General features: G+C 60.7%; 1 protein-coding gene across 2 annotated transcripts; it reads left to right on the forward strand.

The window, feature by feature from the left end:
- The first annotated feature begins 11,975 nt into the window (after positions 1-11,975).
- LOC103048511 (insulin receptor substrate 1-like) lies at positions 11,976-19,757 on the forward strand. Of its 2 annotated transcripts, none has more exons than XM_088142085.1 (4): positions 11,976-12,134; positions 13,002-13,789; positions 13,934-14,286; positions 16,321-19,757. In XM_088142085.1, the coding sequence occupies exons 3-4, from the start codon at positions 13,935-13,937 to the stop codon at positions 18,060-18,062; spliced, it is 2,094 nt and encodes a 697-aa protein (XP_087998211.1). In that variant the 5' UTR covers positions 11,976-12,134; positions 13,002-13,789; position 13,934; the 3' UTR covers positions 18,063-19,757. The 2 variants fall into 2 exon arrangements, with proteins under 2 accessions (XP_087998211.1, XP_087998212.1); XM_088142086.1 differs by having other exon boundaries at positions 11,978-12,134; positions 13,002-14,286; positions 16,321-18,021; positions 19,115-19,757.
- Positions 19,758-21,177: the final 1,420 nt, after the last annotated feature.

Consider the following 21,177-nt stretch of genomic DNA (forward strand, 5'->3'; position numbering starts at 1 on the left):
GGGGCAGCCTCCCCCCCGGGCTTGGGCAGCAGGGAAGAGGAAGAGCAGGAGCTCTGTGACCTCAGGGCTGATGCAACCCCTTCTTTGACCTGGAGATCCTGCCTCAGGGCTGGGGCCCTCTGGGGGCCCTAGGACTACGCCTCCCAGAGGAATGCTGGGAGTTCAACTGCCAGGGCACCTGGGAGCCCAGGATATCAAACGGGTCCCTTCCTCAGATCTTGCCAGGGAAGGGGGTCAGTGGGGTGGCAGCGTCTGCGGCTCTGTTCCGGTCGGAGCCACTAGGCGGCAGCCTTGGGAGACGACTGACACCGGTGGGCATCTGAGACAGGCCCCTGCTGGGGTCCAGCGGACGGGCTCGGTCTGGCTTCCCAGAGCATCCCTCCTCGGCTGTGCTCAACCAAGCTCTTCGCTCTCCTGCCCCACAAGCTTGGAGGCCCAAGGAGCAACTCAGCTGTGCAACATGGCTGCTCTGCCGGAAAATCTGTGCATGCCATTCCCACGGGTTGTCTTCTTCCAAAAGGCAGAGGTGCCACCTGGTGCCAGTTGCTTGTACACCGTCTTCTCAACTGGACTCTTCCGCCCGTCCACCTAGTCTATTCCCTGGACCCTCACCGTACACCCACCGCTTCCCACCAGCTAAAGGAAGGTAGATTCCCGGTGCCTGTTGGTGAGCATAAGGGCAGTTGACACTGGATCCAACAGCCCACAGAGAGACTGCGGGCAGAGGGGAGGCCGGACCGCCATCTGTCCAGGACCCCTTTATTTAGGTTCCTGCACTGATCCTGGGGTGCCCTAATGGCCTTCCAATGTGAATCAGTAAAGGAAGAGCCCAAGATCTCTCTTTCAAGCCAAGTGAAGGTCAGATCATACAAAGTCCTGAAGAAACTTGACCCAAGACAGGATTCTGACTATTGTTTAGGGTGAGGAATCACTGACGAGCATTCTTAGTGTACCGTTTTTCAAGCCGGACGGGGATCCAAGTAGTTCCTCGTGCCATCCACGACATGTTTATTTATTTATTTAAACAATTTATACGGCCGCCCAACTCACTCACAGCGACTCCAGGCGGCTTACAAGAATAAAAATCCCAATAAAAAACCCACTCCACCCCCCCACCCCACCCCACCCCACCCCCGGCGACAAAAATACATTCAAACAAACCGCTTGATGGGCTCTGTATCAACCTGGGATCGCCAGGCCCGCTGCCCCAGCCATGTCTTCGGGGCCTTGCGGAAGAGCATCAAGGTGGGGGCCAGTCTTATCTCTGCGGGGATGATGTTCCACAGGGAGGGAGCCACCACGCAGGAGGCCCTTCTTCTTGGTCCTGCTAGATAGAGGGGACCCGTAACGCACCCTGCCTCCCCAGGTTAGCTTCCTAAGAGGCAAGTTGCTGAAACCCAGATATACTGCCTTTACAGCCGGTCCACAATCTACCAAAAAAGCAATCCAACCTAAAAAGGAGGTGAGGTTAAAAGAAGGTAAGCCTGATGGCAAATCCATGCTTCTAGTAACCATACTGGGTTTAAGATGCTTACAGGTCCATTTCTACTATTTGCTCTAGAATAACCAGTAGTCCCCTAGATCGTCCATTTGTTTCCCCTTCATTTTAAAGCAGTGTTTCTCAACCTTGGGAACTTTAAGATGTGTGGACTTCAACTCCCAGAATTCCCCAGCCAGCATGGCTGGCTAGGGAATTCTGGGAGTTGAAGTCCACACATCTGAAAGTTCCCAAGGTTGAGAAACGCTGTTTTAAAGATAGCAAGAGCGTTGGTCGCCCTTCTGGATGACCTTTGGGGGGATGGGGAAGGGGGGGCATCCATCCTGGCCCTCCTGGCTCTCTCGTAACCATGGTATCCTCCTGGACCAGCTTCAGCAGTCGGGAGTGGGGGCACTGCTTGTGACGGTTCTCCTCCTCCCTCTGTGGCAAGTTCAGTCAGCGCTGGCAGGGGGAATGGTCTAGCCCTAGGCCCCTGCAACGTGGGCTGCCCCGCGGCTCAGGCCCTCGCCACCCCTCTTCCACGTCTACCTGAGACTGCTGGGGGAGGCCATCTGATGGCATGGGGTGTGGTTGATTTACATCGCCAGCCCTGATGGGCCAGGCGATGCCATTCAGGGTTGACTCAGCACCTGGAGGCTGCGAATGGGAAGGAACCGTCTCCCGCAGGACAAGAACCCAGGGCGGCTGTGGGTTTTGGTCCCCCAGATCTGGCGAGGTGTCATCTCTGACTCTCGCTGGGGTTGCACTGCGCTGGACGGAGCTTCTGCGCAGTTTGGGGGTCCTCTTGGGGGAGAAGCAGGAGGCAGCTGTGGCTAGGGGGCCTTTACCTGATCCATCCTGTGCGCCAGTTGCACCCGTTCCTGGCCTGGGAGGACCTGCTCACAGCCACGCAAGCTCTGGCCGCTTCCCAGTTGGATTACTGCCACGTGCCGTACGTGGGGCTGCCCTTGAAGACCCTTCGGAAGTTACATCTAGTCCAGAATGCGGTCTGGGGCACCCCACGGTTGGCCTGAATTGCCCTGCTGCTGTGTGAGCTTTGCTGGCTCCCAGTTTTTTTCTGGGTGTGCTCAAGGGCTGGTTCTCACCTTTGAAGCCCTGAATGGCCCAGGGCCGGGCAAGCGGTGGGATCGCCTCTCCCTGAGGGCACCTGCCCGCCATGCCCAGGAATGCCATCTCTTCCCCAGGCGGTGGGTGAAGGCGAGGCTGGGCCTGGTCAGTCAAAACACTGCTGTTTGGAGGAGGGCGTGTTTGGGGGGGCACCAGGAGCTCAGATGCCGATTTTATTGTCTCTTTGTGTTTTTATTGCCGTTTCTGTGAGCCACCCAGGGTTACAGTACATAAGATGGTCAGTCGTATACATATTTCCAATAAATACATAAATTAGTTTATCCTCTTCCACTCATCCAGCACTTCAGCTACGCGCCAGGATTTCTCAGTCAACACATAAAAGTTCAGCTGGCCAGTTACTGAGTTCCTTCAGCATCCAGATCGCCTGGCACTCGAGATTAAAACTCTTTGGAACTTGGCAGACCTTCCCTGGCCGTGTTTCCATCATCAGTCCCAGGCCCCAGTCCTCCTCCTTCCCTCTGATCCGCATGACTGGGACGCTTATGGTTATCTCCTTCTTTGAGAAGACCCAAGTCAGAATAGGAAGATTTTGTGTGGGAGGGAGGGAGGGAGGGAGGAGGGGGACACCCCCCTCTGGGGAGCAGCCTGTCATTCCTGCGGATGCCCCATGGCCCCCAGTGCAGGAGCAATTCCCTCTTCTGAACATCTTCCCTTTCTTTCTTTCTTTCTTTCTTTCTTTCTTTCTTTCTTTCTTTCTTTCTTTCTTTCTTTCTTTCTTTCTTTCTTTCTTTCTTTCTTTCTTTCTCTCTCTCTCTCTCTCTCTCTCCTTCCTTCCTTCCTTCCTTCCTTCCTTCCTTCCTTCCTTCCTTCCTTCCTTCCTTCCTTCCTTCCTTCCAGGCCCTGGGCTTCTGCAAACCTCACGCCAGAAAATGGGCTGGATCTGGCCAGTGGTCGGGGAGACCCAAAACATTTCCCCGAGGCAGTGTGTGGGGAGAGTGGAGGGCCTGTGCAGCTTGTCCTATGCTTCCCAGTGCGCATGCGCGCACACACACGCGCACCCCAGGCCACAGATGCAATGCAACGGGGGGGGGGAGGGCAGCAACTTGCACACAGATGTGACACCCCCCCACCCTCAGAGACCCGCAAGGACAACACACCCTGATTTGTCCTTAGGGAGAAAGTGTTTGCACGTGTGCGCACACACATGCAGCGTGTTTCCCAGGAGGAGGCACCACCGCCTCCTCCGGCCACGGCTCCTCAGAGGGTCAGGAAGGGTTGCAGACCTCTCGCCACGCTGCCTCTTCCTCCTCGGCTTCCGGACCTTCCTTGCTTTGGGGGCAGCCAGGCTGCCCTCCTCCGCTGCCCTCCAGTCCTCTCCTCCTTGCCACTGCCTGCGAGGGGGCTTTTTGCCTCTTCTCCTTAGGAACTCCTCGTCTCCCCCCGACCCCCAGCCCCAGCCCTGAGCTTCCCTTCCCATCAGCCCCCCACCCCCGCTGTGGGATCCTTCTGGCCACAGCGCGGAGCTGACCCACGCCGGCCTTGGGGGGCCCCGATGCCTCTGTGTGGGGCTTCCCATAACAGCAGGGTCTCCAGCCTCGCAGCCCCTTCCCCGCTGGTCCTGCTGCTCCCACTCCTCAGCAGCCCCCAGTCGAGCCAAGCTGAACCTGTTCCAGGGACTCCTGCCTGGGGCAGGCGATTGGACTAGGAGGCCTCCAAGGCCCCTCCCAGCCCTACGATCCTGCGCCTTCCTCCGTCTGTCCGTCCCGAAGGAGAGGGTGGTTGGCGAGACAGTTCAGGGTTTTCACGAGAGGGCCAGGCTTGGTGGGTTGCTCCCCCACCAGAGGTCTGCCTAATTAAAACCCCCCCCCACTCATGCACAATGACGCGATGATCTTCCCTGTCTCCTGCTGGTGGCCCTTGACAGTTGTCAGACTTGGGCCCCCAGCAGCCCCATCCCAGGCAGGTGGCGGTGAGGAATGCTGGGATTGGTCGTCCAGAAAGGCCGAGCTCCTCACCTGTTCGTCGACGGCAAGGCCACCAGCTTCGGTGCTTTCAAATTAGTCGGATTCCCAGGGGAGCCCAGCTGTTAGTCATGTGACAGAGAGGCACGTGGAGCTGCTTGGCTGAGAAGCAGTCTACCTGAATACTCTGCAGGCGACCTTCAACCCCTGCTATGGGCAGGGTCTCAAGGGGTGGAGAGCAGGGCAAAGAGAGGGGTCAGATCTGCTCAGTGGCCTTGGCATCTGAATGGGGCAATTCTAAGGTCTGCGAAACCTCCCCCCCGCCTGGCCTGGCATCTGGGCCGTTCCCCAACCCTTCCTGCAGGGCAAGCCTGGGAGACGAGGCCAGGCCATCCACGGCCGGAGAGCCCGGAGGTCCACCTGGCTCGGCCCCCCTGCTGACTGTAACTGGGGCAGTTTTGCCACGTGCCCCAACCACGGCTGAGTGTTTGCCCACAAACACTGGGGCGCCAGCCGGCAGCTGGCCAGGTTTAGTAAACAGGGCAGGGCAGGGCTGGGACTCAAAACACCACCCCACGCCTTTGGAGGGAGTTTTCTGAGGCTGCTGGGGTGGGGCAGGGAGGAGGGTGGGCTCCTCGGGGGGCGCCCAGGGAGGCTGTGCCCGCTGGCCTCTGGGGAGACCAGCAGCTCCATGCAGGAGTGGGCATCTCAAGGGGAATCAGTTCCCCCCCTGATCAGAACCCCACGAAGGAAACTGGCTTGCACTTAACCAGGCTTTATAAAGCTTGTGGCTATGTCCACATCGCACCCCATTTGGCACTGCATGTGCGCCACCTGCGGTGCTTAACAGAACTATGGCTTGTTAACCATGATTTATAGCTTAGCGAGCTGTGTGGCTGTGATTTATTCAATGAAGCCAATCAGTCAAAGGAGGCTTAGCATTTTGTGTACACAGTGCCCACAAAGCACACTGGAGCTGCTCCAGACCCAGGGCCAAATGGGGCAGCCCCATAGCAGCCGAGCAAACGCCCCAAGGAAGCAGCAACTGCCCCCCGGTCAGCGGTTTGCGTCTGCTGCGCCAGGAGGACCTCGGGGGATGCCCGCTTGTCTTCTGAGCCAGCTGAGCCCAGGGCCACCCTCTGCCTTGTGGCGGCCTTGGCCCTCTGGCCTGTGACGACGACCATGATCAGAGCCGCGCGGCTTGAGCAACGCTGCTTCTTAATTTAGGCTGGCCCACGAAGGAGAGACCCCAGTCCCCCACCTGCCCCATGGCCGAGGGAAGCGCAGCTGCACCTGTGCTGCTCCTCCAAGAGGCCTGGCAGGCCACGCTTCATGCTACAAGCCATGTTGCCCAAGGAGCTGGCCGGACCTGGGTTTCATTGAGCTGTTTTAATGGATTTCTCTAGCCAAGTTGAAGGGAAGAGGTTCTTCCGCAGCTCCCCTCCCCCTCCCCCTCCCCCTCCCCCTCCTCGGTGGGTCGCGGCCTCCCTTTCCCCAGCCAGGGGTCTTGCAGCCTCTCTGGCCTCCTGGCAAGGGGCCCGGCCCTACATCGCGGAGGGCACCCATTGCAGAGCATGGATACTAAAGTGCTTTTGTCAATGGGAGGAGCGTGTGGGTCCTCCAAGAGCCCACAGCCCCTTTTCACCCTTCATAGAGGGGGCAGGCATGAAACCCCCCTCCACCAAAGGAGCACTGGGGTGGGAGCGGGGCCGAATCCCTTGTCCCCACCCCACCCCCCCGGCAAGCAAAGAATGATTTTCTGAACTCCGCTTCCAGTCAATGTGCCCAGCATGAGTCAGCTGGGAGCTCTGTGGGTTCAGTTGGCAGAAGCTGGGCTGAGTGGGGGTGGGGGGCCAGGCAAATCTTTCAAGGCTGATCGGGCTGGGAGGGGGCAGACCCAGGGCAGAGAGGCCTTCCTTATCGGGGACCACTGTTTGCTGTAAATACACTTTTCTGCCCTTTGCCTGTCCTTCCTTAATCTTGGTGGCTCGTGAAGGGGGGCTGCCTGCCCCTCCCACCCCATCCCCCCCACCTGCAGATGGGCAAGGTTTTACTCCTGGGACCCTCCGCCCACGGGGAGCCTGCGATCTCCCCTCAACGTTTCCCTCATTTGCCAAATCGAAAGGGCGGGTCCTCTTCCCTTTCCTCTGGCAGCAGGGCAAGCAATTTTCTTGACCACAACCGCAGCGGTGGCATCAGCATGACTTGGGGAAAACGGGGAATTTCAGAGCTACCAGTCACTGGCCTTGCATGGGGATTTAATATTCCTTCCAGAAAAGAAGAGGGCATGTGCAGGGCACCCTGCTGCACTCCTCTATGGGGGCATCTGGCAACGGTGCTCTTTGCCAACTCCCAACCACGCATGGCATCCGTGGCTGCCTTGGAAACACCGCTCCTCCTCCTTGCAGGCTGGCTGGACTCTCCCCCCCATCATTCCCAGGCAGTCCGACCTCCTGATTTCTGCCAGCGGCAACAACACGAAGAATAGTGCCATTCAACTGCTCTTGGCAGAAGGTGTCCTGCACACCCTGCCGAAGGCTGGCTCCCAAAGCGGGGGTGCCCAGGCTCCTGCCCCCCAAGAGCTTCCTAGCCTGCCCCCCAACTTTCAGGCTGTGGCTGACGGGAGAGCAGGGGAGGCCTCGCTCGGACCAGGGTCAGGCCAGCCTTGAGGCTGAGACGGGGCTGGAACTGGGCTCCCCGACTGGGAAACAGGGCAGAGAACAAGGCAGCAGGTAAGGTGCCCCAAAGGGACCCCCAGACTTTCAAAGCAGCTGATTGCCTGGGGAAGGGTCCCCTGCCCCCCGTAACGGTATCTGGGGATGACCTCAGGAGAGAGGCCGACAAGATGCAACCAAGGGAACAGTCAGATAAAAGGCAGCTGAGCCCGCAGGTTGATGTCAGCCTTACGAGGTAGGCCAGACAGGAAACACGACCAGATGAGCTAATTCTACTTTATTGTAAGGTTACATTAACAGAAACTTGCAAGTCTGAAAGTACAAATCTCCCCCCCGCCGTCCCTTTACAGCCCCACAACCAGGGAGGGTCTCTTCTGAGCCGCTTGCCCCACCCACATTCCTGCTGCAGGCTCAGCTGCCTTTTCTCTGACTCTTCCCGCGGTTGCGTCTCGTTGCCCGGTCTCCCAGGGTCATTCCCGCACACCATTACCCCCCTGATGTGGGTCCAATGCTCCTGGGGGGCTCACCCTTCCTGCTTTTCCCCAGTGTTGGGACTCCGGGGCCAAAGTCTTTAAAGGCCTCTCTCTCTCAAAGCTGATCTCCTCCCTCAGTCAACACGCTTTCCAAAAGACGTCTCTCTTTCACGGAAGGCATCCCGAGATATGAAAAAGATGCTCCACCAGGCACCGAAAGATAACACAGAGAAGCCCCACTTTGGGTGGGGTGAGCTGGGGCTGGGAGAGCCGCTTTTGAAGTAAACAAAAACAGTCCCATCCCACGCTACTGCTAGAAAGAGGGTTCCGGGTGTCTAACAGCAACCACACACTCAAACTACACAGTGAGACCTGGTGAAACGTTTGAAAAAGGCTCCCCACCGAGCAACAGCAACCTCTTGGGCGGGGCGAGGGAGAGCAGAGGATGCCAGGGCTTGGCCCGTGGCGCAAGCGCAGCCCCCAGGGTAACTGTGCGGTCCCCTGCCTGTGTGGCCTTGTACCTAATTCGTAAGCCACGATTCTGGGAGTTACCCTTGGGTCAGTGTGGAAACGCAAAGCCAGAGTTTGTCTCCCGAACAGTCTGGTCCCAAGTCATGCCAAGCCTCGAAAAGCCCGGCTAGCAGTTGCGCTCTGCCCAGGATCCGACCCTCACACAGGAAGGGCAGGAGGCGTGCAGATCAAGGGGCGCGGCACGGTGAGGATCCGGAACCTTGGCCTCCATGAACGAATGTGCCTCTTCCCTCAGGAGGTCAGGACAGGCTTTACCAGGGTTGGCACACTCCGGGTTCCTTCGATTAACAATGGCATTGATTGGGACCTCCGAAGCGCACCTTCTCTATCACAATGCCTGCCCTCTGGAACAAGGCTCCCCCCCCCCAAGATCCAGCTGGCCCCCATGAAGACCTGGCTCTTTTCTGAGGCCTCTGGCAAGGCTGAGCGAGGCCCTCCACTTCCTCGCCCTTGCCATCTCTAATTGATTTTATTGTTATTTCTTTGATTGTTGTGAGCCATCCAAAGTCCTTGGGAGTTGGGTGGCATACAAGTTTAAATAACAGCAACAACAACGGACTGGTCAGCTTGATCAGGAATCAGATTTTTAGAGTTGGAACGATCACCTAGTCCAGTGATGGCGAATCTGTGACACGTGGGTCAAAGGTGACACGCCACAATGTTTGGGCAACACGCCAGCATTCACCACACCCGACAACTCTTTTCCCTGTTTGAGTTACTAACGAAACTGAGTTTGTTTTGGCTGGTGTGGGTCTTCCGGGCTGTGTGGCCGTGGTCTTGAAGTCTTGTTTCCTAACGTTTCGCCAGCACCTGTGACTGGCATCTTCGGAGAGCAGGAGCACAGACAGGAGCAGTTCTGGGCACAGAGAGAACTGCTCCTGTCTGTGCTCCTGCACTCTGAAGATGCCGGTCACAGGTGCTGGCGAAACGTTAGGAAACAAGACTTCAAGACCACGGCCACACAGCCCGGAAGACGCACACCAGCCATCGTATGCCGGCCGTGAAAGCCTTCGACAATACATTGAGTTTGTTTTACTCATATTTCATTTTTGTAATTATTTGAGATTTCTTTATATAATACAAAGCACCACACGATTGGACTGTATTTTTTAAAATAAATGAATATGTAAAGAATTGTTTTTCCTTTGTGGGTGGGGGGGGGTGACATGCCAGCAGAGTCAAGTTAGGCATTTTCCGTATTGTTGACGCGCCGAGCCCAAAAGGTTTGCCATCGCTGGCGTAGCCCAACCTTCTGCAACACACAGGGAAACCATTTCAACCTGTCCGAGCTCTTCCTCATACCAGGGAGTGCGCGCGCTTGGATTGTGGCATTTAGAAAAGAACACGTTGCCTGGCAGGAGTGAGGGGGGTTCTCAAGAAGAAACCATGACGGTCTCAACTTCCTCTCCTTCTTTGTTAGAGTGACTGATTTAGCTGACCGTGGGAATGCAGCAGATGTAGTATACCTTGATTTCAACAAAGCATTAAATGAAGACTCCCATGAGATTCTACTACAGAAAATGACAAAATATGGCCGGAACTACGTATCAGATGGATACACTGAACACTTGTATCGACCAAATATCCATCCATGCGGTGTTTCTCAACCTCAGCAACGTTAAGATGTGTGGACTTCAATTCCCAGAATTCCCCAGCCGGCCTTTGAGAATCTGATGGGCGTCATGGCCGAACCGTTCACCGTAGCTCCAAGAGAGAACACCAAAAAATACAGTTCATGGAAGTAGATTTTGCCTTGGGCCCCAGGAAGAAATTCCCCGAGTTATTTAACGATAGGTCTGGCTGCCTTGGGAGGTGCTGAAGCAGGCAGGAGAGCAATGTGGTTAGCAGCAGGTTCCTGCCCTGGGCCAGGTGATCTCTAGGTCCCTTCCGACCTGGACATTCAACGATTTGCTGCGGCGACCTTGCCGGCTGAACTGGCCTGCTCCTTCGTCCTCACTGCTGGCAGCAGCTTCCGCTCCTACCACGGCTGGTTGGCCCGTCTTGGAGAATGGGGGTGGGTGACAAGTGGGGAGACTCGGGGCAGGCCACCCCAGGCATGGAAGCTCCCCGGGTGACGCTGGGCCAGTCCCCCTCTCGGCCCAGCCTGCCCCGCGGGGTGGTTGTTCTGTACATCAAGGAAGCAGTAACTCTCAGAGGCCTCGCCCCACGGGCGGAAGGAGAATCTGGGGGTTGCGGCGGACGACACTCGGGGAGGCTCCCACGACAAACCAAGTACCGAAGTCGCGCCTCCGGTGGCCCCGGACCGGCCTGCACGCCCAGAAGGGCGCATCTAATCGGAGCGCCGCGCCCAGGCGGCCGCGCCCCTTGACCGAGCCCACCCGAAAGCTTCCGCGGCCCGCCTCTAAACTCCCTGCCCCGGACGGGGAGCGGGGAGGCAGAGGAAAGGGCAGAGGGTCTCCCGCGAGCTGCTCCGTGGGAAGGCTCTGCCCGCGCCTCGCCCTCAGCAGCCCCGGCCCGGCGAGGGGCACCGAGGCGGAAGCGGGGGGGCCTCCTGATTGGCCAGGCCGTGGCTTCAGCTGGCCGGAGAACCGGAGCCGGCCGTTGATTGGCTGGCGCCGGCAACGCCCAAGCGCGACCCTGCCTGCCACGCCACGTCCACACGCCCACGCAGCCGGGCTGGTGCTGCCTGCTTGCCCCTCGCTAACCCCAGCACGGGAAAGAAAAGCCTCTCTCGGGGCAGAATCGTAGACCGGGGAGTACAAAACACCGGCCTGAATTATGCGAAAGCAGCCGATGCCTCGCAAAAGCCAGACCGTCCTTTTCCAGCCCTCCCGTTTACCCGGCGGGCGCCCTCGTAAAAGAACGGTCCCGGGCGCCGGCGGTCCGAGCCGGTTTCTGGACCCCGGGAAAGAAGGGAGCCGCCGGGGGCTGCATGGGGACGATCCGGCCCCGGGGAGGGAGGCGCGGGGCGTCGTTGTCTCTGGCTGCTGCTTAATGCGTTCAGACCTCCCTTGCTCAGCACGGTTTGCTGCAAACCGCCCTACGTCTCCGGACCGGAGGGCCCAGAACCCGAAGTAACTCAAATCCCGCGGGCGGGACCACCCGTGCCGAGTCGCGTGGCCGCGAGTTCCGTGCGCAGCTCCAAGGCCAGGCCGAGGGTCCCAGGAGGGTCCTCGGGACAGGTTGGCACCTGATCCAAGGCCGCCGGGCGGACTTGCCATCCAGTCTCGGGACTGCCAGGCTCCGGTCCCGAGAAAGGGTTCGCGCGGGTTCCAGAGGGCCTTGGGAAGGACTCGGGCTCCTTCGGGCAGGAAGGCGTGAGAACTGGCCTGGTGCCTGGAAAACCCGGGTCTCCAGGACGCGCCCGGCCCAGTCCGCCCTCCTGAGCCTGGTGTACCCGACCGCCCGGGTTACTCGCCGCCGGTCCCAGCTCGGGAGAGAGCGGGCGAGCGAGCGACGGGCTGCAGGTCAAGCGCGGGCCCAGGTGGGTTCACACAACGCGCCAAGCCATGATGCGGGGTTGGCCTCGCTGGTCGGGCCGGCACTACCTAGCGCCCCCCGCCCCCCGCCCCTGGACTGCAGCCGGGCTGCCGCGGTGCGCGCAGGGCAGGGAGCGCGCGCTGGCTCGCGGCGCCCACTCGCGTCCGGGTTAGGGCGCCAGCGCGTGGGCGCTAGGACCGCGGCGGCGGCGGCGGCCCGCCCGGGCTGCGGCAGCGCTGTGTATAAAGTCGGGCCCGAGGGGAGCAGGGGCGTGTCGGCAGCGCCTGCTCAGCTCTCCGCCTCCCGCAGTCCCCGCGTGCCCGGGGCCCCTCCGGTGCTGAAGGCGCGAGGAGGAGCGAGCTGCGCAGGGGCGCGGAACCCAGCCGAGCCCAGCCGGGGCGGCGCGCGAGCTTACCTGGACGGCCGGAGCGAGCGGAGGCGGAGGGCTGCGGGGCCCCGGGCCTCGTGCAGCCGAGCGCCTGGCCCGGTCAGTCGCCCTGCGGGGGAGGGGCTCGGGGCCCGGGGCTTCGCGCGGCGGCGGCGGCGGCGGTGGCGCTTGGCACGAGGCGAGAGGCTCCAAGTTCTGCCCTGCGCTTCGCCGCCTTGGCGAGTCCCGCGGAAATTTCCCCGGCGGGGCAGGCGACCCGTGAGTGGGGGCGGGGGTCCCCCGCGGCTGCTCTCCTCCCCGCCGCCCCGCGGTCTTGGGGGCCAAGCCAAGCGCCGCCGCCGCCGCCGCCGCCGCCGCCTGGCCCTTTCTGCCTCGCCTGCCGAAATCTGCCAGGAGAGCCCTGCTTCGCCCGCGGTGCCGGGCTCTTTCGGCAGTTTCGGGGCGCCTCTGCTGCGGTTTCCCCCTCCGTGGCCACTTTCACTGCCACTGAAGCGGTCAGGAGCTCCTCGGGTTGGATTTGGCGCGGCGCGGCTCGGCCCGGCCCGGCCCGGCCCGGCCCCTCTTGCCCGACTGGCCCGAAGGTCCCTTTAAGGGGCTCGCACCTTCCCCGTCTGTCGTCGCTGGGTGAAAACGCTAGAGGGCGGCTGAGCCGTTTTCCCCTCCGGAGAAGGGGTGCTTGAGAGCGACCGGGGCGCAGTTACATGTCTCGGTGGCCTCTTGAGAGGGATGCGAGTTGGTGGCTTTTGCCAAGCAACCCGCAGCCGGGCGCTGACATTTTGCCCGCAAGCCGTCGGCTGGCAGGCGCCCTCTCCGTGTGCCGCTGGGGACGAGGCGAACTTCCGAAGCCGCCGCTAGCGACAAGGCTCCGCTTTCGCTCTGTTCGGCTAACGACTTCCGTGAAATGCACCGCGAGGTTTGGCCAAATGTCACACCTGACCTTGTTTTCCTTCTGCCCTTTTTCATCAGTAAGGCCGCATTTTGAAAACCTGAAATTGCGTTCGGCGCAGCTTCTGTAGGAAAATTGACGCCTGGAGCAGAACACAGGAGCGTTTTGTTTAATGGCTGCTAAGTTTATAAACTGCACACGACCACATGGAAAAACCTGGCAGGACTGATATTTATTTTTCTGCCTTTTTTTCTTCTCTCTGCATGTGACTTTTATTAAAATCAAACTTCTTGCAAAAGAAGGAGACTTTGTCTCCCATTTCGCTGCAAACAAGGGACACAGCCTGGGCCCTGCAAAAGGATCGCAAGCGAGGCCCGGGCCCTCTGGCAAATACCCTCCGCGGGCCTTCTTTTTTTTGTGCAAGCTGCTTGAGTTGAAGGAACTGCTGGCAAAGCTTTTGTTCTCTGGAAACAGAAACTGGAGTAATCCTCTGGCACTGGAACAAAAGTGTTGCAAATGTAAGGACGAAGAGAAAGAAATTGGTGCGACCGGCGGCTGCGGGCACCTGAGATTCGTGCTGTTGGATTACGAAGGTGAGGCGAGTGGAAGGAAACGGAGAGGATGATAAAAGTGGTCTTTCTCAAGCAAGCTGCCCGGCATAGCTTGTGAGAGCACCCTTTGGCTCTTCTGCCTGAGGCCGGCCGAGGGTCTCTCACCGGCCAGTGGACTGAGAAGGGGCCTCTTCTGCGTCAGCAGCCATGAAGTGACTCTCTGAGCGCGGGATTTGTTTGCTCTTCCGCTTGTCCGCTTGCAGAGGAGGCGAGACCCCTTCCCTTGGTGCTTGGGGCAGCCACAGCTGGCCCTCGGGGTGAGTTTCTGGGGCAGAGGGACCCTTTCCCGTGTGCCAGCAAGGGCAGGTCCTTCTGCTCTGCACTGCGCTGCGCTGCGGAATTGCTGGGCAGCGGAAGAGGGGCTGCTCCCCTGAGTTGACCCACCGGCTTGGCTCTCACAGGATGGACCCTGGAAATGACGCCCTCCTCTTTGCTGACGTCCGCCTGTGTGGGTATTTGCGCAAGCAGAAGTCCAACCGCCGTCGCTACTTCGTGCTGCGCTGCGGTGGGGCGCGGGGGCCCTCCCGACTCGAGTACTATGAGAACGAGAAGAAATTCCAGGCTGGGGGCCTTTGCTCGCGTCCCAAGAAGACTCTCCTCCTTGGGGGAATGCTTACCATCAACAAGCGTGCAGATGCCCGGCACCAGCACCTGATTGTCCTCTGTGGGCGCGAGGGCACCTTTGGCGTGGCTGCGGAGAACGCTGAACAGCAGCAGGTCTGGTACACGGCCTTGGTGGAGCTGCACGGCAAAAGTGAGTCGGGAGTCGGGGGGCAGCCGATGGTAGGTTGCCGCCAGGGAGGGCCTGGCAGTCTGCGGAAGAGACAAAAAGGCCTTCAGGAGGGAGGCTGTGGGCTGCAGCCCCCATCATTCCCCTCTAGCCCAGCTTTAGCCATGCTAATTCAGGACTAGGGGCACTGGGGTTGAGCCTCCGACTTAAGCCAAACTTGAGATTCAGGCTTAGTGCCAGCCGGGCTCCGAGTTTGGGGATGCTGTTCTGAAGAAGCAAGCAAGAGATGGCAATCTTCCCCCCTGGGAGAGGCAGGGGATGCTGATACCCACCTGGCGTGCCCAGTGAAACTCCCTGCACCTAGAGCTGGCGCTGGAGTCAGCATGTTCCTCCTTTGCGGACTCTGCTGCAAGGGTCTGGCTTGTCTGCTGCATCGTTCCCAGACTGTGGCCCTTGGGGGGGCCCTGAGGAACTGCCTGCTGCTGCCGGGAGCCTCCCACTGGGTACCGTGTGGCTGCAGTGTGGCTGGAGTTTATCCAGGGTGGCAGAGCGGGGCTGTTGTGCTACTGATATGCCTTCCCAGCTCCCACCGCTCCGGGCTTTCCTGGACCTCACTCCCAGCAGTTCCTTGCCAGGAGAGCTTGTTCAGATGCCCAGCTGGCCTCAGCGTTTGGCTGGAGCAAACCCATTCCAGCTGCCTCTAGAGCGCCAGTCTGATTTCCCCATCCTGGGCGCTCCAGATGTGCTTCTAATTCAGGGGAGCATCCCGGCAGTCCCACCACCCCTGGACCACCCCTGAGTGCACTGGGGCATCTGGTTGGTAGCGCTGGGAGAGAGGCCCTCAGGGGTCCCAGACCTTTGGAGACTTCAAAGCCTTCCTGGGCCCATCCGTGGAGGAGTTTAACACAGCAGAATCAGATGGCTGGGATTTGGGAACTTCTGTTAAATACCCCCTCCCGGAACGGGCCAGTGCAGTGGGTGGTGGGGTCAGGGACCAGGCCACGGTCTCTGCGCAGCGACCTCTGGGGAAGCCTTCGTGGAGCGCAGGCCTGCTCAGCACCAGGAGGCAGGAGAGCAAAGGTCTCTTCCCGAACTTTGGGTGTCTTGGCTCTGTGCCTGAGTCCCTGCTGTGCTCCGTCACCAAGGCTTGGGGTGCCCCGTGGAGGAACTGGCACAGCTTCTGTGACCAAGCTTGGAAGAGGACCAGGGCTCTTGGCTGCCAGTGGCAGGCAGGCTGCAGGGAGGTGCGGGCAGGCCCTGGACTTTGCTCCAGGGAGGATGGGCTGCTGCTGGGGACCGAGCTGGGAGGCCTCTCTTTGCTGGCTCCAGCTTCCACTTGGTTCCCTGGCCGGCAGCCATCCACACCACCTCCACCCCGGCCCTCTTGCTGGCATGCTGTGTGTGTGCGCACACTGTACATGTGCAGAGAGGCGGAGCTCACAGGTAGAGCTCCGTACAGAATGTTCCATTCCTGGGGGAGGAACAGGGCTGAGTTGGTTGGTGGGAGAGCCTCCTGGCCACTCCCAGATGGGGGGAGATGATCCGGCTGACCCTTTCCCCCAGGGCCAGCCGGGGGCCTCGTTACAGCTCTCCTCTGCCCTGCTGGTTCCCGGAAGTCTTTGGCCACCACCGAGGCCACATTTGCTCTGTCCATCGCCAGGCAGCGTCCCCCTCCTCGGAATTCCAGCCCTGGCGTCTCCCTGGCAACACCCCCCCAGGTGATGGGAAGGGATGGCCTGCTGGGGGGAGCCGGGCCTCCTCTTGCCTGACCTTTACGCCCCCCTGGGCGCCGCTTCTCTCTTCCCCCAGACAAGGCGGGCAGCCTGCTTCAGCTCAGCTCGGATCGAGGGCCAGATCCTGCCTGGGTCTCCATGTCCCCATGCTTTCTTGTGCAGCCACGGGGAGGGAGGCTGGGTCCCCGTGGGTTGGCCAGGAGCGTCATTTCCCATGGGGAAGACGTAGGTGCTCTTCTCCCCTTTCTTAGCCCCCGCCCCCCGATGTCCCCCAACCTCGGGCTGCATCTTGTCCTTGTGTCAAAAGCCCCTTCCTCCCTCGTAGGAACAGCACCCCTGGAGGGGGACTGTGGGGCTGCCTGGTCCGGCCCAGCCTTCAAAGAAGTGTGGCAGGTCAGCCTCCGCCCCAGAGGTTTGGGGCACACCAGGAACCTGGCCGGGGTCTACCTCCTGTGCCTGACTGAGAAGACGGTCAACCTCGTGAAGCTGAACTCGGACGAGGCAGCCGTGGTCCTGCAGCTGCTCAGCATCCGCCGCTGCGGCCACTCGGAGAACTACTTCTTTATGGAGGTGGGCCGCTCAGCCACCACGGGGCCCGGGGAGCTCTGGATGCAGGTGGAGGACCTGGTGGTGGCCCAGAACATGCACGAGACCATCCTGGAGGCCATGAAGGCCCTCAGCGAGGAGTTCCGGGGCCGCAGCCGCAGCCAGACGCTGGCTTCCACGCCCATCTCGGTGCCCCTGCACCAGCAGCACCGGAGCAACCCGTCCCCTGGCCAAGGGGCCTTCCCGTGGAGGAGTCGCCCTGAGGGGACGCCCTCTTTGGGCCGGCGCCCCACAGCCTCGGGGCAGGAGCCAGGAGCCCGGAAGCCAGACTCCTTGAGCGACTACAGCGCCGTGTCATCTGACGAAGGTGGCTCCAGCCCGGGGGAGCTGCGGCCTCCCGGCACACCCGACCCCCTGAGCTCCATGGTGGTGGACGGGGAGCTGGACTACATCAGCATGGGCCAGCAGGCCTCCCCTGATGGGCCCTGCCTGCTCAAGTGGCCGTCGGGAGGCGTGGCCAGCAAGCGGGCATCTCTGCCCCCACTGGTCCTGAGCAAAGGCCCCCCTGGTCTGCTGTGTCGGAGGCAGGGGGCCAAGCCCCCCACGGTTTCAGCAAGCTACCCAGAAGGGCTCAACCTTCACGGCACTGACCCCGGGTACATGGCGATGCTGCCGGGCGTGGCCACAGGTGCCGAGGACCAAGACTACGTCCCAATGACCCCCGGCAGTGTCTCTCCCCCCCGGGAAAGTGGGGGCTACATGCTGATGTCCCCCAGCAGGAGCTGTTCGCTGGATGGGATGGGCCAGTGGGCTGCAGGGGGCAGGGAGAGCAAGTCTCTGGCGGGCGAGTACGTGAACATGTCCCCAGCCGGACAGGTTGCCCCTGACGTCCCACCCGAGTATGGCCTGTTGCTGCCCCTCCCGGGCCACGCTCCATTCTTCTCCCTGCCACACTCCTACAAGCACGGCCCCACGCCCCCCTGGCGCACCGCTGGCCCCCGGCGCCTCTCCTGCTCCTCGTCCACCAGCTCGGAGAGCCTGGAAGACGCCACGGCCGCCTCTCGCTATCCCCTCAGCCTGTTTGCCGACCTGCCTGGGAGCTCCACCACCGTTGCGTACCACTCTGGAGCTGACTATGTCAACGTGGCGCTCCAAGCAATGCCAGTGGACTCCAGCCAGGCGGCAGCACCTGATAGCTTGGTGGAGCCGGGGCCTGGCCCCCAAGCTGGCCCGCAAGAAAAAGCGAGCTGCCGCTGCGAGGCTGAAAGGAATGCTGTCCCGCCAGACGAGGCCCTGAGGGAGAGCGGCCTGAACTACATTGCCCTCGACCTGGCCAGGGAGGCTGCTCCGGACCTCGCCCTCGCTTTGCGCCCATCTGCCAGCCCCTGCCAGCCGGGAGCCCCCCACGCCTATGCCAGCATTGACTTCCACCGCCTGGGGGAGCTCCAGGGGTTGGAGGCAAGCCCCAAAGGGCCTCCAGGTAAGGGAGCCCGCGGAGCTGGCTTGGGCTGCCATGGCTGAGCGGTGGCACATTGCTGGGCCTTGTGGACAGCAGGCTGCGTTCACTGAATACCCTCCGTGCTGCCCTGGGCTTTGGGCACTGAGCCCCCCCCACAGGTCAGCAGTTGAGGAGACCCAGCTGCTTGCTCTCCGCTCAGCCTCTGGCTGGAAAGGAGGAGCATGGGCATGGTGGCTCTCGTTCCTCCTTGCGCCCAGGCCTCCGTTGGCAAGCCTCTGGCATGCCCCTCCCAGCCAGGTGCTCTTCCTCCCCTTGCAGCCTGCGACCTGCTTCCAAATTGGGGGCTGAGCTGCAGCAAGACCTCTTCTCTTTTGCTGAGCCCCCACGGCAGGGCGTTTTCCCCCAGGGGTCTCAGCTCGCCTGGCCACCTTGGGGACTGCTGGTTTTTTTGCCAAGGGGACTGTTGGTGGGCGAAGCTGGGGCTGGGTCTCCTCCTCCCCACGTCACTTTGGCAGGTTTACTCGGTTCTCAGGAATTCTGGACAGCCTGTTTTCGCTTTTAGGGAAAAACCAGTTCCAAGACTGCCCTTCTGGCTGTTCTGAGTCGGGCCAGGCGGGGAAGTCTGTGGCCAGCAACAGGCACCTGAAACGGACGCCGCCCAAGGGCACGCTTCCAGTGTTTTCCTGTGGCCCCTGTGCTTTCAGAGGGGGCGGGAGCTGCTTCTGTGGGGCAGGTGGGGGCCAGGCCCTCTTTTCTTTCCTTATGCAGCCGCAACCGGCCAATTGTGGGCGCTTGATGGAGTGCTCTGGATGTGTCCCGATTTATATTATTGGGGCACCAAGGTGGGGGGAGAGAAAGGATGAGAGGAGACCCCATGGGGTTTCCACTTTTCTCCACCGGCCAGCCATCCTTTGCTCTCAGGAGCGGTGTGCGTTTCGGTGGGGGTGCCTCTCCAGGGCCCGGCTCGCTCTGCCTGGCCCCCCCCGGGTCTTGTCCACCTCCGCATTTCCACAATTGGGGGAGGGTCTCCAGGGGTCCGTGCCGGTAATTCCAATCTTCCTGGGTGGGAGGGTCTCCATCTGAGCCCACTCACCTTTGGTTCTTCTTCTTCTAGACCTCTGACCTTCTGGGAGCTCCGTGGTAGTTTGGCACCAGATCGCCTCTTCTCCGTCCCCCTCCTGGGCTGGAACTGTCTTTTTTCTGTTTCCATTTGCCATTTCCATCTGCCGCCCCCCACCCTGCGGGTCCCAGGCCGTATGCAGATGCTAAGTGCTTTGGGGAGGCGCTTCTGCCCCTTCCCCGCAGAAGACTCCGACGATGCTGTTCCTGTGCCTCATGTATACCAAAGATGAGCTGGGGGGGGGAGGGAGGGGGGTAGTTCTGGCCCTGTGCTTTGGGGTATACGTATGGCAAAAGGGCGACAACCCCAAAACCCTTGCCCGGAATGACGGAAAGGAACGGATTAACTTCTATGAGCATCTGAAAGTAGCCATAGCCTCATGCTGTGGGACCCCCGTGGCCCTTGGACTTGTAACCTCGCCCCCCAGCTGAGTCGAGTGCCTGCGTTCATCCTCCCCCCAGCCTTCCCCTGCAAGGCCGGGGGCTCCCTCCCTCTTTTGCTGCTGCTGCTGCATTTTGCACAGGCCTGGCCCCACCAGCTGCCACTGGGGGTATTTGGTGGATGCAGGGCCCCCCTTGCACAGACCCCCATTGTCCTGGGCTGGCCAGAGGAACCATTCTTCATTCTGTGCCCACTCTCTGGCCTTTGGAAATAAAGAAGTTTTTAAGTATGGAGGAAAAAGGCTGTTTTACTTTGGAGTCTTGAGGTTTCCCCCACTGCCCCACAAACTGGATAAAAGGGCCTCGGCGTCCCTCTGTGCAAACCCTCCTTGACCACTGGGAGCCCACCAGACAAGCAGCTGGGCTCAGCTTGGACCTAGAGCTTCTGCGCTGCTCAGGGCCTTGCCGGAGCGCAAAATCCGCCTGGAACGCTTGCAAGACTTTAAAATCCCACTGTGGCCCTCCCCCAAACAGGGAGCTCCTTCGCTTTGCAAAGAGTGCTGGAGCAAGTTGTGCGGTCAGCTGATGGCTGTACATTATGAGGGACTAATTGCAGAAGCCGGAGCTGCACACATGTGAGTGTGCACATCTGTACTGGGGAGGGAAGATTCCAGGAGCATTACCTTCAGATGGGGGGAGCCAGGGGTAGAAAGAAGGGAACAGCTCAGCAGACCCTGAGCCCCCCCCCCCAATTCCAGGCCTGATGAGCCAGGAAGGCATACAGTGCTGGGATGGGGGCTGAAAAACATCGAGAACCCAAAGCAGAATCAGGGAGGGGCACCCAGGAGGCAAACGAAGGGGCTGACAGCCCTTGCGCTCTGATGCAGCTCCCGGGGCAAGAAGGTGAAGAGCTGCTTGGGGGCAAGATCTGGCCAGTGGCACCCTTCCCCCTTTGAGGACTGGCGGGGGACCAGGGCAAATGACCTGCGACAAGATCTGTGGATTTCTGATGGGCATGATGATTTGGGGGGGGGGGTGCAGGCAAGATAGCTCTGGAGAGGCAATGGCCTGCTACCCCAATGGGCACGGCAGCTGTGCTCTGGCAGCCAAGGCACACCCACAAAATGCTCCCGATGGCCCTGGGGGGGACCTGAGCATTTGCTCCCAAAGATGGAGGGGCCGAATGCTTTCAGGGAGGCGTCTACAGTCTTCCTGCAAAGAGGTTCCCGTGTCTTCCAAGGCCTGGGGATCTGTCCCCTTCAGGGAAGGGCTGGGTAGGCCTTGCACCACCGAGCCTGCTGAGGGCAGCTGCCTTTGGCACTCATGTGGTGTGGGCCTCTTCTGGCTCCGCCAGGACCACCGTGGCCTATTATGGCACTCAGCGCCCCTGCCTTTCTGTGCCAGGCTTGGGCTCAGAGCCTCTAGACAGGGCAGCCCCAACTCCCCCGTCAAGGGCCGTATGCGTGGTCTATTGCACCCCCACGGCACCCTCTCCCTGGAGTGGGGAGAGAAGGCAGGCTGCTCCGCCTCTGCCCCAGGGCACAAGTTTGCAAGAGCCGCAGAACCCAGGATGGTGGAATAAGTGCCCACAAACAGCCTCGGAGCAGAGTTGGGCTGGCCCTGGCGTTTGCTCCTCTGGGCAACGGAGCTTCAGCTGGGCTCCCCTCAATCATGGAG

Source organism: Python bivittatus, unplaced genomic scaffold (assembly GCF_059951505.1).
Source record: "Python bivittatus isolate LINGU-HERP-01145 unplaced genomic scaffold, Pbiv_v1 ctg000370_np1212, whole genome shotgun sequence".
Lineage (NCBI taxonomy): Eukaryota > Metazoa > Chordata > Lepidosauria > Squamata > Pythonidae > Python > Python bivittatus.

Excerpts from the sequence above, each read along its gene's own strand:
- LOC103048511 (XM_088142085.1), top strand. The coding sequence starts at position 13,935 with ATGGACCCTGGAAATGACGCCCTCCTCTTTGCTGACGTCCGCCTGTGT. Across the intron at positions 14,287-16,320 it reads GGTGGAGCTGCACGGCAAAA|GAACAGCACCCCTGGAGGGG; the intron begins GTGAGTCGGGAG and ends CCTCCCTCGTAG.